The sequence below is a fragment of the Bubalus bubalis genome, chromosome X (assembly GCF_019923935.1).
Source record: "Bubalus bubalis isolate 160015118507 breed Murrah chromosome X, NDDB_SH_1, whole genome shotgun sequence".
Lineage (NCBI taxonomy): Eukaryota > Metazoa > Chordata > Mammalia > Artiodactyla > Bovidae > Bubalus > Bubalus bubalis.
The window spans coordinates 76,431-92,160 of NC_059181.1; the positions used below are offsets into that span (position 1 = coordinate 76,431).

At 56.6% G+C, this 15,730-nt stretch overlaps 1 protein-coding gene across 1 annotated transcript in view; it reads right to left on the minus strand.

The window, feature by feature from the left end:
* Positions 1–15,730, minus strand: part of PPP2R3B (protein phosphatase 2 regulatory subunit B''beta) — a 42,518-nt gene that overhangs the window by 19,544 nt on the left and 7,244 nt on the right. The window contains exon 2 of the mRNA XM_006043292.4: positions 8,039–8,224. Coding sequence (XP_006043354.2) covers positions 8,039–8,224 — 186 coding nt within the window. The remainder of the gene's footprint in view (positions 1–8,038; positions 8,225–15,730) is intronic.

Here is a 15,730-nt window from a genome sequence, read left to right on the forward strand (position 1 = left end):
CTCACACACACTGTAAATCAACTCTTTGTTGTTCAGTTGCCCAGTCACGTCCAACTCTGCGATCCCATGAACTGCAGGCTTTCCTGTCCTTCACTATCTCCCAGAGTTTGCCCAAGTTCATGTCTGGTGAGTCTGTGATGCCATCCAACCATCTCATCCTCTGCTGTCCCCTTCTCCTCCTGCCCTCAATCATTCCCAGCATCAGGATCTTTTCTAGTGAGTCGGCTATTCGCATCAGGTAGCCAAAGGATTGGAGTTTCACCTTCAGCATCAGTCCTTCCAGTGAGTATTCAGGACTGATTTCCTTTAGTATTGACTGATTTGATCCCCTTGCTGTTCAAGGGACTCTCAAGAGTCTTCTCCAACACCACAGCTCAAAAGCATCAATTCTTTGGTGTTCAGCCTTCTTTATGGTCCAACTCACATCCATACAGGACTACCAGGAAAACCAAAGCTTCATCAGACGGACTTTTGTCGGCAAAGTAGCGTGTCTGTGTTTTAACTCTCTGTCTAGGTTTGTCTGTTTTTTTTCCAAGGAGCAGGCGTCTTTTAATTTCAAGGCTGCACTCACTGTCCACGGTGATTTTGGAGTCCAAGAAAATAAAATCTGTTACTACTACCATTGACAGAAAATAAATAAGATAGAGATAAAAAAAAAATACAATAGACCAAGAACTGATTCTCTGAAAGAGTACACAAAATTGACCAACCTTTGACCAGGCTCACCAAGAAGAGAGAGCAAATCCAAAGAAAATAAGAAATAAAAAAGGAAAAATATCAACGAATATCACAGAAATACAAGAAATCCGTAAGAGAACAGTTGTGAAGACTTATGTGCCAAGCAATCCAACAACCGAGAAGAAAAGGACAGCTTCCCAAGAACACACAGCCCCCAAAACGGAATCTCAAAGAAACAGTAACTCGAACAAAGAGACCATTGGAAGTGAAATAGAATCTGCCATCAGAAAGCTCTGTACAAACAAAAATCCACTACCAGATGGTTTCACCAGCTAAATCTAGAAACACACAAAGAAGAACTCTTACTGATCCTTCTCAAACTGCTTCGAAGATTGAAGAGGAGGGAATACTCTCAAAGACAAGCAAACATCACCCAAATACCAAAACCAACACTACCAAAAAAGAAAATTACAGGCCAACATGTCTGATAAATACAGATGCAAAAATTCTCAACAAAATACTGGCAAACCAAATCCAACAACACATAAAAAAGATCATACACCATGACCAAGTGGGATTCACCCCAAGCTCACAAGGATGGTTCAACATACGCAAATCAATCAATGAGATACACCGTGTCAACCAAGTCCAAAAGTGCGTGTTCAACATCCATACATGACAACAAGTCTGACCACAGTGAGTGTAGAGTCAACACATGTCAACGTAACAGAAGCAGCTATGACCAGGCCACAGCCAGTACTGTCCTCAACGTGAGAAGTCGAAAGCCTTCCCTTTTGGGAACAACACAAGGATGTCCAATCTCACCATTTCTATTCAGCATAGGACTGCAAGTCCCAGCCAGAGCAATCAGACAAGGAAAAGATATAAAAGGTGTTCAAACTGGACCCGGAGCAGTGGGATGGGGTGGGAGATGAGACGGAGGCTCAAGCACACATGTATACCTATGGCTGATCCACGTTGATGGATGGCAAAAACCAACAGAATACTGCAATTAAGCTTCAGTTAAAAATCCATAAATTAAGAAAATAAACGGCATCCAAACTGGAAGCAAGTGGTGAACTGTCACCACAGGCAGATGATACCATAAACAGGAAACTAGAGACTCCACACAACAACTCTGCAACTGATAAATGAGTTCAGCAAGACAGCAAGATACAGGACTAACATACAGAAAGCAGCTGCATTTCTTCACACTAATAATGAAATAGCAGAAAGGGAAAGTAAAAAAGAAATTCTTTTTAAAACTGTATCCAAAAAAAATAAAGCCAACCAAGGAGGTGAGAGAGTTACATGCTGAGAAACTACAAAAATCATTAATCAATAAATTAAAGATGATTCAAAGAAACAAATATTTCATGCTCCTGGAGTGGAAAAATTAATATGCTTAAAACGACCATACTATCCAAGCAATCTACAGATTTAACGTGATCCCTATCAAATCAGCCATGGCCTTTTTCACAGAACTGGAACAAGCAATCCTAAACTTGATATGGAATCACAAGAGACCCAGAATCGCCACAGCCATCCTGAAGAGAAAGAACAAGGCAGGAGGCGTAATGGCCCCAGGCCTCAGACAGCGCTGCAGAGCTAGAGGCAGCAAAGCAGTACGTGTCGCCGTTATTGCTGCTCAGCAGCTCAGTCGTGTCCGACTCTTTGCGGCCTCATGGACCGCAGCACGCCACGCTCCCCTGTCCTCCACCATCTCCCAGACTTTGCTCAGATTCATGTTCATGGAGTCGGGGATGCCATCCAGCCATCTCATCCTCTGTCGGCCCCTTCTCCTCCCGCCTTGAAAACACGGTGGCGCTGACACAGGAACAGACACCCAGATGAGGGGCTGCAACAGACTCCAGAAATAAACCCACAACTATGGCCAGTCATGCTCTGACCAGGAGGCAGGAATATACAATGGAGAAAAGAAGACAAACGCTTCAGCAAGTGGTGCTGGGAAAGGTGGAGAGATGCATATAAATCCGTGAAGTTAGAACACACCCTCATGCCACACACAAAAAACTCCAAGTGGCTTAAGGACGTAAACGTAAGACATGACGCCATACAACTCCTAGTGCAGAGCAGGAGCAACACGTTTTCTTAGCTCTGTCTCCCAAGGCGACAGGAAGAAAAGCAAAAATAGACAAACCGGACCTAATCAAGCTCACAAGCTTTTGCTCAGCAAAGGAACAAAAGACAACCCACAGAACAGGACAAAATATTTGCAAACAATGTGACTCACAAAGGATTGATTTGCAAAATGTACACGTAGCTCATACAACTCAACAACAACACAACAATCGAAAAACGGGCCAAACGTCTAAACAGACATTTCTCCAAAGAGGACACACAGATGGCCAACAGACTCAGAAAAATATGCTCGACACCAGTAATTATTAGAGAAACGCAAATCAAAACTACGATGAGGCACCACCTCACACTGCCCAGAATGGACATCACTGAAAAGGTCTACAAGTAACAAATGCTGGAGAGGGTGTGCAGAGACAGGAACCCTCCTACGGTGTTGGGAAGAACGTAAATTGGTGCAGTCACTATGAAAAAGTTTGGAGTTTCCTCAAAAAACTAAGAACAGAACTGCCACATAATCCAGCAATCCCACTCCTGGGCATATACCCAGAAAAAATTCTAATTCAAAAAAACACACGCACCCATGTTCAGGGCAGCATTATTTACAACAGCCAAGACATGGAAGCAACCTAAATGCTCATCCACAGATGAATAGATAAAGAAGTGGTACAGATACAATGGAATACTACTAGGCCACAAAAAGAATAACATGGTGCCATCTGCAGCAACATGGATGGACCTAGAGATGATCGTACTAAGTGAGGTCAGTCACACAGGGAAAGACAAATACCTAAAGATATCATTTATATAACGGATGTAAAATACGGCACAAACGAACTTATCTGAGAAACAGAAAGACTCACAGACACAGAGATCAGACTTGGGGTTGCTGGGACGGGGGAGGGGGTGTGGTTGGAGAGGGATGGACAGGGAGTTTGCGATCAACAGATGCAAACTATTATATATATATGACGGATACACAACAACGTCCTACGACACAGCAGAGGGAACTGCGTCCGATATCCTGTGATAAACCACAGTGGAAAAGAATGTGCGTATCTGTACAATGCACGTTGTTGTACAGCAGAAGTTAGCACATCATTGTACTGCTACTGCTAAGTCACTTCAGTCGTGTCCGACTCTGTGTGACCCCACGGACAGCAGCCCACCAGGCTCCCCCGTCCCTGGGATTCTCCAGGCAAGAACACTGGAGTGGGTTGCCATTTCCTTCTCCAATGCATCAAAGTGAAAAGTGAAAGTGAAGTCGCTCAATCGTGTCCGACACTCAGCGACCCCATGGATTGCAGCCTACCAGGCTCCTCCACCCATGGGATTTTCCAGGCAGGAGTACTGGAGTGGGGTGCCATTGCCTTCTCCGACAACACTGTAAATCAACTCTAATTCAATTTTTAAAAAGGTGAAAAAAACCTCCCAGAAAATGGGATAAAATATTTACACAGTACATACATCCGATAAGGGATTGTATCTGGACTACAAAGAATGCTTATGAGTCAACAATAAAGTGACAAACACTTCAACTGAAAAACAGTCAAAGGACCTGAAGACACACTGTCGGAAAGAATGCATAGAAACGGCTAACAGGCACACGAACGGAGTCTCAACATCAGGCAGAAAGGAAAGCGGGAGTCGCTTCAGCCGTATCTGAGTCTTTGTGATCGCAGGGACTGTAGCCCGCCAGGCTCCTGTCCAGGGGATTCTCCAGGCCAGAACACTGGAATGGGTTGCCATTCCTTTCTGCAGGGGATCTGCCTGACCCAGGTCTTCTGGGCTCTTTAGCATCTGAGCTACCGGGGAAGCCCGTGGTCAGGAAGGAAATGCAGTCACAACCGCAGGGAGGCAGGCAGCGCTGCCCTCACACCGGGAGGGCCGGTCCTCACCCGGAGAGACGGCGAGCGCTGGGAGAAACGGGAACACGCCGGAGCCCTCGCATGGCGCAGGTGGGAACTGTGGCAGAGTCCTGAGGTTCCTCAGAAAGGCGAACAGCGCCACTGTCTGAGGCCGCCATTCCACTCCCTGGGCCTCGACCCAAGAGAAATGCAAACGCGCCCACCCGCACAGACCTGCAGCACAGGAGAGCCCACAGCCCCATCGCACACAACAGCCAAAGGCCAGAGCCGCCCAAGTGTCCGTGAAGGGCACAGCCGCCCGAGCGTCCCTGTCCACGAAGGGCACAGCCGCCCAAGTGTCCGTGAAGGGCACAGCCGCCCAAGTGTTCCTGAAGGGCACAGCCACCCAAGTGCCCGTGAAGGGCACAGCCGCCCAAGTGTTCCTGAAGGGCACAGCCACCCAAGTGCCCGTGAAGGGCACAGCCGCCCATGTGTTCCTGAAGGGGAAGCACGGAAAGGAACAGTAAAAGGAGGGCAGCTCTGACACAGGCCACGGTGTGGATGGACCCTGAACACATGGCGTTCAGTAAGAAGTGCAAGCGCAGAAGGACACACAGCGTGTGATTTCATTGATAGGAAACGTCCAGAACAGGCAAATCCATGGAGACAGGAAGTGGATTCATGGTTGCCAGGGACTGGGGGAGGGGAGTGGGTGGGTACATGGATGGATGGGCAGGGGGGTGGATGGATAGACAGATGGATAAATGGACAAGTGTGTGCGTGGGTGAGTGGGTGGGTGGATGCATGGATGACTGAATAGATGGGTGGTTAGGTGATGAATGGATGGATGATGGAGAGATGGTTGGATGGACAGATGGATGGATAAGTGGGAGTATGGATGGATGGATGATGGATGCATGGTTGGGTGGGTAGACAGGTGGGTGGATGGACTGACAGGTGGATAGATGGGTGGATGGATAGGTATATGGATAGATGGATGGATGGATGGGTGAGTGGGTGGATGGATGGATGGATGGATGGATGGGTGGGTGGATGGATGGATCATGGATAGATGGGTGGATGGATGGGTGGGTGGATGGATGGGTGGGTGGACGGATGGGTGGGTGGACGGATGCATGGATAGATGACGGATGGATGAATGGATGGATGGATGGATGGATGGGTGGATGGATGGATCATGGATAGATGGGTGGATGGATGGGTGGGTGGATGGATGGATGGATGGATAGATGATGGACGGATGGATGGATGGGTGGGTGGATGGATGGATGGATGGATAGATGATGGACGGATGGATGGATGGGTGGGTGGATGGATGGATGGATGGATAGATGATGGATGGATGGATGCATGATGGATGGGTGGATGGATGGGTGGGTGGATGGATGGATGGATGGATGGGTGGGTGGGTGGATGGATGGATGGATAGATGGATGGATGGATGGATGGATGGACAGAGGATGGACGGATGGATGATGGATGGATGGTTGGATGGGTGGATGGATGGATGATGAATGGATGGATGGATGGATGGGTGGGTGGATGGATGGACAGATGATGGATGGATGGATGGATGGATGGTGGACGGATGGATGGATGGGTGGGTGGGTGGATGGATGATGGATGGGTGGGTGGGTGGGTGGATGGATGATGAATGGATGGATGGATAGATGATGGATGGATGGATGCATGATGGATTGGTGGATGGATGGGTGGGTGGGTGGATGGATGGATGGATGGATGGGTGGGTGGGTGGGTGGATGGATGATGAATGGATGGATGGATAGATGATGGATGGATGGATGCATGATGGATTGGTGGATGGATGGGTGGGTGGGTGGATGGATGGATGGATGGATGGGTGGGTGGGTGGATGGATGGATGATGAATGGATGCATGGATGGGTGGGTGGGTGGATGGATGGATGGATAGATGGATGGATGGATGGATGGATGGGTGATGGATGGATCATGGATAGATGGGTGGATGGATGGGTGGGTGGATGGATGGGTGGGTGGATGGATGGATGGACAGAGGATGGATGGATGGATGGATGGATGGATGATGAATGGATGGATGGATGGATGGGTGGGTGGATGGATGGATGGATGGATGGACAGATGGATGGATGGATGGATGGTGGATGGATGGATGGATGGGTGGGTGGGTGGATGGATGATGGATGGATGGATGGATGGATGGGTGGGTGGATGGATGGATGGATGGATGATGGGTGGGTGGATGGATGATGAATGGATGGATGGATGGGTGGGTGGATGGATGGATGGGTGGGTGGATGGATGATGAATAGATGGATGGATGGATGGATAGATGATGGATGGATGGATGGATGGATGGATGGGTGATGGATAGATGGACGGATGAATGGATAAAAGCATGTGGCCCATGCACACACTGGAAGACAACTCAGTGACTGAAGAGGGGGGAAGCTCTGACACAGGCTACAGCGTGGATGGACCCTGAACACAGGGTGCTCAGTGAGAGAAGCAGGCACAGAAGGACAGACAGTGGGTGGTTCCATTTACACAAAGAGTCAGAAAGAGGCAAATCCACAGACACTGGAGGCAGACTCGTGGTTTCCTAGGGATGCAGGGGAAGGGGAGGCGCGATGGCAACCACGGGGTACAAGGTTTCTTTCTCAGGTGGTAAGAGCTCACTGTAGAGACGGCTGCACGACCCTGTGAATACACTGACGGCTGAGCTGTCCTCTGTCCAGCAGGCCTCCCAGTGCAGGACAAGCGGGTTCCATCCCTGACACAGGCTGATCCCCTGGAGAAGGAAATGGCAACCCGCTCCAGGATTCTTGCCTGGAGAATCCCACGGACGGAGGAGCCTGGGGGGCTGCGGTCCACGGGGTCATCAACAGTCGGACACGACTGAGTGACGGACACACACACAGAGTGAGACAGCAAGGGACCACAGGGAGCCCGGGCCCCTTACAACAGCCACCCGGCCACTAGGGACGCCGAGGACACCGTGTCGCGTTCCTGCAGGAGACGGTACACACACCAAAACGACTGGGCGTCCACACGGAGGAGCCAGAGCCGCACTCTCCGCAGTGAGCACTTTGGTCACACTCAGGGTCAGTCTAGAGTCACACACGCAGCGTGTGGACTGTGGACACGCATCCCTTGGACGGGAGACACACGGGAAGGCCTGAGCTGAGCCCGTGGGGACGGTCCCTCCAAGATCACGAGGCCCCGGGGAACAGCACGCAGGCCGTCCGTGTCCTCCAACAGCGAGCACGGAGCTAAGCACGTCCTCTGCACCTCAGGCTCCAAGGACGGCAGAGAGCGGACGCAGAAGCCGAGCCCTGGGCCTGCCCACACCTGAAGAAGGACCCCCCCCCAAGTGCCCGCGGGGACACCCACCTTGGCCACGCAGCCCATGTCCTCCATGGTGGCCCTTTCATGCGGGAACTGGGCGAAGGTCCTCTCGATCTTGGCGATGACGGCGTCTATGTTCACCGTGTCCTGCGGGCGGCCGCGGGGGAAGTAGAAGGTGGGGATGCTCCGGCTCGTGGCGGGAGGCAGGGGCTCCTCCTTCCTCGTCTGGACCTGAGGAAGACAAAAGTGAGGGCCTGGGCACGTGGGCACCTCCTCGGGACCCACATTCAGTGAGGGCCTGGGCACGTGGGCACCTCCTGGGGATTCACGCTCACTGAGGGCCTGGGCACGTGGGCACCTCCTCAGGACGCACACTCAGTGAGGACCTGGGCACAGGGGCACCTCCTCAGGATGCACACTCATTGAGGGCCTGGGCACGTGGGCACCTCCTCAGGACGCACACTCAGGGAGGGCCTGGGCACGTGGGCACCTCCTTCCTCTATTTTCATCATCGGAGGCAGGTCTGATTCACGTCTCCCCCAACCGCCCCAAGCCCAGTTGACCCACTGTGGACGGGGCACCCAGACCATCACTGCGGGCTGACTGCAGACACGGGAGGTCACGCAGCCCACACGCAACACCACACGTGACCACTGGCCTGGTCCACACTGCCCCACCTCCCTGATCCTGCTTCAGCTGTGAGCCCCTGGACAGGACAGCTGACCGCCCAGGCTACTGAGAGAACCTGCCCCATGTCCTGCAGGAAGTCAAGGGAGGCGCGGCGGGCTGTCCCCTTGGTGGCAGGTTGCACCTGTGACCGTTTGTGCCCACACCCACCCTGCCCCGTGGAGGTTTCAGTCCCAGCCAGCACGGCCCTCAGGAAACACACGGCCCCAGGGCTCTGCCTCCCAGGACGGGCAGCGGCGGGCTCCACACAGGAGCCAACAGCACGCTTTCAGCCACAGCTGACATCAGCCAGGCATCTCCCCACGCACCTGCCACTTGGTGGCGGGGTGTCCACCCGGTGCCTCAGCAGGTGGCCTGTGGGCGGGCACAGTGGCCACCAGGCTCCAGGGCCGGGGGCTGCGAGGGGTCGCATCAGGGAGGGCACAGCAACAGGCCTCTGTCACCCCAGGACAGCCTCCCGTCAGACCCCACCCCTTCAGAGGCCCTGTCACCCCAGGTCACGGGGTCATCAGAACTCATGACACACCCTTCCGTCAGAGATCTCTGGAGCCCGTGAGCCCCCAACAGGATCACAGAAAGAAACCCACACCTGGACACAGGAGGCCAAAACCCAAAGACCCAAAGGCAGCCAGCAGGTGCTTAAACGCAGCCCAAGCACAGGAAGCAAGACAGATGAGGAGAAATCTTCAAAAAAGCAAACAACCGGGGCTCCATCCAACTCTCAACAGAAACAACAGATCCTACAAGCCAGAGGAAGACAGTGCCCACCTCATCCCCTTCTACCTGTGAGGAGGTAGCTGTCACATGAGGCGAACACTGAGACGTTTTAATGACCCAAACAGAACAGAAAGCCAAAGTGAGCGTGCAACAGACAGCTGGCCCAGGCGACGCTGAGGCGTGCACGTCAGGGGGGAGCAAAGCGCCCCCAGATGGAAAATCTGAACTACAAGACAGGGTGGGGGGGAGAGCAGTGCCTACCTGGCTAACTCCACACGCATCCACCAGAGAAATCAGTCATAAGAACACCATTTTACTTCTTCCTGAAAACTCCCAAGATGACAGCATAAAACGCAAGGGAGATAGAACGGAAGTGTGAGAGTTTTGAGTTGGATGATAAAGATATGGATTAACTCAGTTCCTACAAAAAGGACACTGTCAGCTGAGCAATGAGCTGGTGGGAAGCACTGCAGAGGGAGACAGGCAACGGAGAGCACACAGAGAAACACAAAACAGACCAGAACAGAGTCAAAGTCATGTAAGTGAACTAAGCGTTCCAGTTAAAAATACAAAGGTCGGAGGCTCTGCCTGGTGGCTCAGTGGTGAAGAACCCACCTGCCAACGCAGGAGAGGTGGGCTCAGTGCCTGGCCGGGGAAGACCGCACACGCTGCAGAACAACCGAGCCCGTGCACCACCACTGCGGAGCCTGTGTCTAGAACCCGGGAGCCACAGCTACTGAGCCCGACTCCCCAGCTGCCCCGAGCGCCCATGCATGCAACAGGAGCATCCACCTCCACGAGAAGGCTGCACATCTCAGGCAGAGAGCAGCCCCTGGTCACCAAAACTAGAGAAAAGTTCACACGGCAACTCAGCACAGCCAAAAGCAAACTCAAACCAAGTTAACTTTACAAAACAGAAAGATCAAACCACAAAAAAAAAAAAGATTTATTTATAAGACACACGCATAAGGTCTCAGGACACAACAGCTCAAACTTAACAAGTGGAAAGAGATACAGTGGCCAACAGCGATGGAAAGAAGGCGGGCACAACTGTGTTCACGCCCACAGAGTGGGCTGGGGGCCTGGACTTCCAGAGAGAGGGTCAGGACACCGCGCTGGGGTCCACCACAGGCCGCGCCGCCGACCCCGAGCTGACCGCTGCCCCGGCGTGGCCTCAGCGCCCACCAAGCCCTGGAGCCGGGAAGTGCGGCGCAGGCAGGCAGGGCCGGGCGACGGGAAAACAGAAGCGCCGGGTGCGGACACGGGAGATTTCGTTATCTCTGGGCCATAAATAGCGGCCGGCACAGCTGCGGGACAGGCGCCCTTCGCCAGCAAACAGGGCGCCGCAGGGGCCGCCGCGTCCGGCCGAGCGGGGCTCCCCAGGGCCGGAGAGAAGCGACGGAGGACGGCGCCCTGAGCTCGGTGCGGCCGGCTGGACGTCCGCGACGAAGGCGGAAGGGCCACAGCCATGTATCTGTGTGGGTGAGAGAGAGACACGCACACACACACAGAGGACTCCCAAGTGGGGCTGGGCCCCCTAAGCAGCCCGCAGAGCAGGGGCGCCGGCCTCGCCCCGCCCCCGCCCCAGGCCTCCCTGTCTCCGGGCGCCGCGGCCGTCAGCACGGCACCTGCTGCCGGCGGCAACTTCTGTCGCGGTGCGGACACCCGCGCTCCCTGACTGATCGCGACTGCGGCGACCAGAGACGCCAGCGGACACGCGCAGCCGCGAACAGGACTGAGGACACGGCCTCGTGGAGAAGCGAGGCGCCCCCGTGCGGCGGGAGCGGCCACACGGGGGCAGTGCCCGCCCTCGGGAGCAGCCCGGCGCCCCTCCCGGCACGGCTTCTAGGCGTCTCTGCGGACAGAGGGCGCGCGCTGGGCGGGAGGGGATGACCATGGGTCTAAGCACCCAGGAGGGGCGCGGGGCCAGCGGAGCAGGGCCGGGGGCGGAGCAGCACGCGGGGCGCAGCCGGCAAGGGCCCCATCGGAGCAGAGACCCGGGTGTGGGGACACAGGCGGCCGAGGCGCCCCGCGGAGTCCAGCACCAGGCTGGGAGGCCCTGCAGGCCGGAGCCTCTCCTCCTCCAAGCCTGGGAACCCTCCGCACAGGCTGGAGAGGCTGGGGAGGGCCAACTAGGACCTCAAAAGGCCCACCGATGGACACACAAACAGATGAGAACGTGTGCACCCCTGGGCAGAGGACTGTGCGGCCCACGGAGCCAGGAAGCAGGGCTGGGGTGTGGAGCTGGGGAGCAGCCCGAGGGCCCAAGTCCACGGGCTCGGGGACCATGGGGACCACGTCTGACCCCCGGGTCCCAGGAGTGCGGATCAAGGGGGCACACTCAGGGGCACCTTGCACAGTGATGTGACCCCCTCGTGGTCTGACACGGGCAGAGTCTGCACGTTAGGCTGTCAGCACAGGGAGGGGAGGGGAGCCTGGACTGTCACGGCGCCGGGGTCTCCCCTCCGTGGGGCCCCTGCGTCCACCTGAAGGGCCCACAGGGAAGCTGGATGGGTGAGAGCGGGACCAGGACCAGGGATGGCGGAGGGGGGCTTGGCAGCCCATCCCAGGGCGTGCTGCACCCCAGATTCAGTCCCGGGGATGGAGGCCAGCACCCAGCTTGGACGGGGCGGCGGCACAGCCGGGTGGGGTTCTCGTGGGCTTGGGACACGTGCTGAGGGCCGCCACGGAGGATAAGCTGGGGGCCTGAGGGCTGCTCAGCGTGCGCTTGGCCCGGGCGTCCACAAGTAGGGGGTGGACAGGAAAAGGGCTCTGCAGGAAGAGGAGAGCCTCACTCCCAAAACACAACAGCCACGCTGCACACCTTCCTGTGGCCCTGAACCCAGCACGGCTGCACCAAACTGCAAGTGCACGCGTGTGAAGCACCGAGTCCATCTCCACATGCCCTCCAAGCCCACACACCCTCACCACCCCCGCCACAACCCTCATCCCTCCCAACCATCACGTCCCTCCTCACCCCATCCCCTCCTCACCCATCTCCACACACACCCCACCATCCCCCTCCAGACCCCATCTCCACATGCATGGCCCCCACCATCCCCTCCTCACCCCATCTCCGCACACCCTGAGGTTTGCAACTCCCCCAAGGCTATGTCTGGAGTCCACACTCAAACACCGAGACGTGAAGCCATGAAGCCAGCCAGGGAAGCTCCCCTCCCCAACACTCTCCCCAGGACACTTCCCCCTCAAGAGCTGAATTCTGCACCTGAGGAGCACTCACTGCCCAGGGCAGGCACCCTCATTCCCAGGAAAGATCGCCGGGATGTGTTTTCTGTAACCCGAAACTGCTTCCTCCGAAAGGCCTGAGTGACTGGATAAGACGCACAGCTGTCCTGGGAAAATCAGGCTTTCCTGCAGCTCCCGCTTGTAGCCGGTGCTCCCCTCCCCTCCCCTCCCCCTCGACGAACATCAAGGCCTGGCCACCAATGGCGGAGGGCTCCCCGATCCGGGGACACCCCAGCACTACTGTGTACCACATAAACAGCAACCAGCAGACGTACCCCTCCGTCTGTAAAACGAGACAAGCCTCATCTGATCGCACACTCCGAGTCTGAACAGACTTTCCTGCCCAAACGGGGCACCGATTTACAAGCGTCACCCACTCGCATACCAAAACTCACACGTTAGAAAGACAGCCGTCAGACAGAAAAAAGAAGACCCAATAGCTCTCTAAAAGCTCAGACATGGCCCCAGGATGGGGAAAAACTCGATTTAAAGTACCAGCAGAAAGCAAGGTTTTCCTACCCCAGACAGGCCGGTGTGTAATTCGGCGACTTTTTGCTTTCTTAAGGCCACCAGATGACCTTAACTCCTCGCCTGCGATAAAATACAAGCGATTCACAGTGCCAAACATCCCTAAAACAGCAGAACCTGCCGTTACCAGAAGACCCCAGGGTGGCCGCGGGTTCTACATGCCCCGGTCCCTTTACTCGACTTTATAAACCACAGACGAGGCCCGGGCAGAGAAAGAGACCGGCTCTGCTCTTGTGCCCGCGGGGGAGAAGCACCGAGAAGTTTAAAAGCCGAGTGCCTGCTGAAACCGCCGAGCGATGCGCTTCCTCTAAAGCGCTCAAACTCCACACGCGCTCGCGGCGAACCGCGCTCGGTCCTGAGAGCACTGCGTTAATGCGGCGGGCGCTGTGCTCCGACCACGCGGGGAGGCTGCCTGCGCGCCTGCGGAGCCGGGGCTAAAGCCTCCCCAGCCCGCTCGGTGCGCTCCGCAGGCGTTTTCCAGGCACCGCGGTCCTTGCGGCTGAATCTCCCAGAAAGGAACTGTGGGCACCTCGCTTCAGAGCGGCTGTCCCAACAAACTTTACGGGCCACACACCTGCTCTCCGCGCGCAGGGGCGCTGTTCCCGGGCGGAGGTGAAGCCCCCACCCCCCAGCACGGGCAGCCCCCCGCCCCGACCTCTCCGGGGCTGAGCGGACGCAGCAGCCCCGCGCCCGCACCTGCTGGAAGGCCTTGAGCCGTTTCTTGAAGCGCGAGGGCAGCACGAAGTCGCAGCCGCGGGCCAGCGAGGCTAGCTCCTGCCGCAGGTCGGGGTCCTGGCGCAGGGAGAGGTCACGGAGCCGCATGTCGGCTCGCGTGGGCCGCCGCGGCCCAGGTCGGGTGCGCTCGCGGGGCTGCGGCTGGCCGGGGCCGGCGGGGTCGGGACGGTCCAGGCGGCCGGGCTCAGCGCGCTCCATGCGTCGCCGGCCGGCGCTCTGGGGGCCGGGCCCCGGGCGCGCGCATTCCTCCGGCGGGGCGGGCGCGCACGGCGCGGGCAGGGGAGGCGCGGCCAGCAGGCGGCGGGCGGCCCCTCCCGGGGCCCCGCTGCGCTCCGCGGGGCAGGCCGGAGGCAGGGCGCCCGCCCCGGGCCGGACCGAGCGCTGGACGAAGCGCAGGACGCCCGCCCCGGGCCAGCCCGCTGCGCGCGGAGGGAGGTGGCCGCCCCCCGTCCCCCCCGACCCTTGCTCGGCTCAGCGCGCAGACAGGCCGCCGAGGCCCGCCGCCCGCGGGCTCCCCGGGAGGGACCCGGCCTTCTCTCCGGACGCCAGCAGCCAGCCCAGGGCTAAGCTGGAAACCAGGACAGAGCAAGCCGCCCGGACGCGTGGGCCCACAGCCCGCCTGCGGCCCAAGAGCTGTTCGCTGGGAAACCGGCGGCAAAAGAAGGGCTTTGGAGGTCACCACCCACGCGCACTTAGGAGTGTAGGGGAAAAAAAAAAACAGTGAAACTGTTCGTAGCTCAGTCCTCTCTGACTCTGTGCGACCCAATGGACTGTAGCCCGCCAGGCTCCTCGATCAGTGGGATTCTCCAGGCAAGAATGCCGGGGTGAGCGGCCAATTCCTTCTCCGGGGACATCTTCCCCATCCAGGGATCCAACCCAGGCCTCCTACACTGGCGGCGCGTTCTCTACCCTCTGAACCACCAGTTGGGAAGATGTTCACTCAACTTGCACACTATCTCCTGTGAAAACTCAGGGTGCAGGTGCGAGGGTTCTACCGCATTCCGGGGTGTACACAGGTGCACAGCGTGATGAGAACGAGAACACGGGGACAGGACGGAATCCGACTCAGACTGTCGTGTACTGGGAACCCTGAAAACGGAACCTGGGCCCTGACGTGGGGGTGGACTCCCCACAGAGCCAGGCCCGCTCTGGGCGGGTCTCCCCGCACCCCCCCCCCCCCGACACACACACACACAGTCTACCTCTGGCCTGAGGGTCGCACCCCTGACATCGCAGGACCCCAGGGATGCGTGTCCCTTTGCCCTTCCCTGCCCCAGGACAGAGCTGTCTGGGGAAACGGCCTTGGGGGTCAGGAACCTCTTCACCCACCCACCCTCTTCCTGTCTCTCTAATGGACTTCGGGTTTGGGGCTCGTTTTTCTCCAGTCGTGTTTGTCTTACAGAAACAGAGGGCAGAAAGTCCAGAACCGCCTGCAGGGCCCAGGTTCCCCTGTCAGGAACACCCTGAGCAGGGCACTGCGTCTGTTAGAAATAGGAGCCCACATCACTGCGGTGAGGAACCCACGCAGATAAGGCTGCCCTGAAGACGCGCAGTCTCCCCAGGGTGCGTCTGGTCCCGCACACCCTGAGGGTTCATTGGTTCAAAGGCACAGCGCCGTGTGGCCACCACTGCGGTGTCACTCAGCAGGCTTGCTGCCCTGGGGGCTGTACATTTTTGAAGAGTTTAAAACAGTATTTTTTATGTGGCCCACTTTTTAAAGTTTTTAATGAATTTGCTACAACATTCCTTCTGCTTCTGTTTTCAATTTTTGGCCCCGGGGCATGTGGGATCTTAGCTCGCAGATCAGCAATCGAACCCGTACTC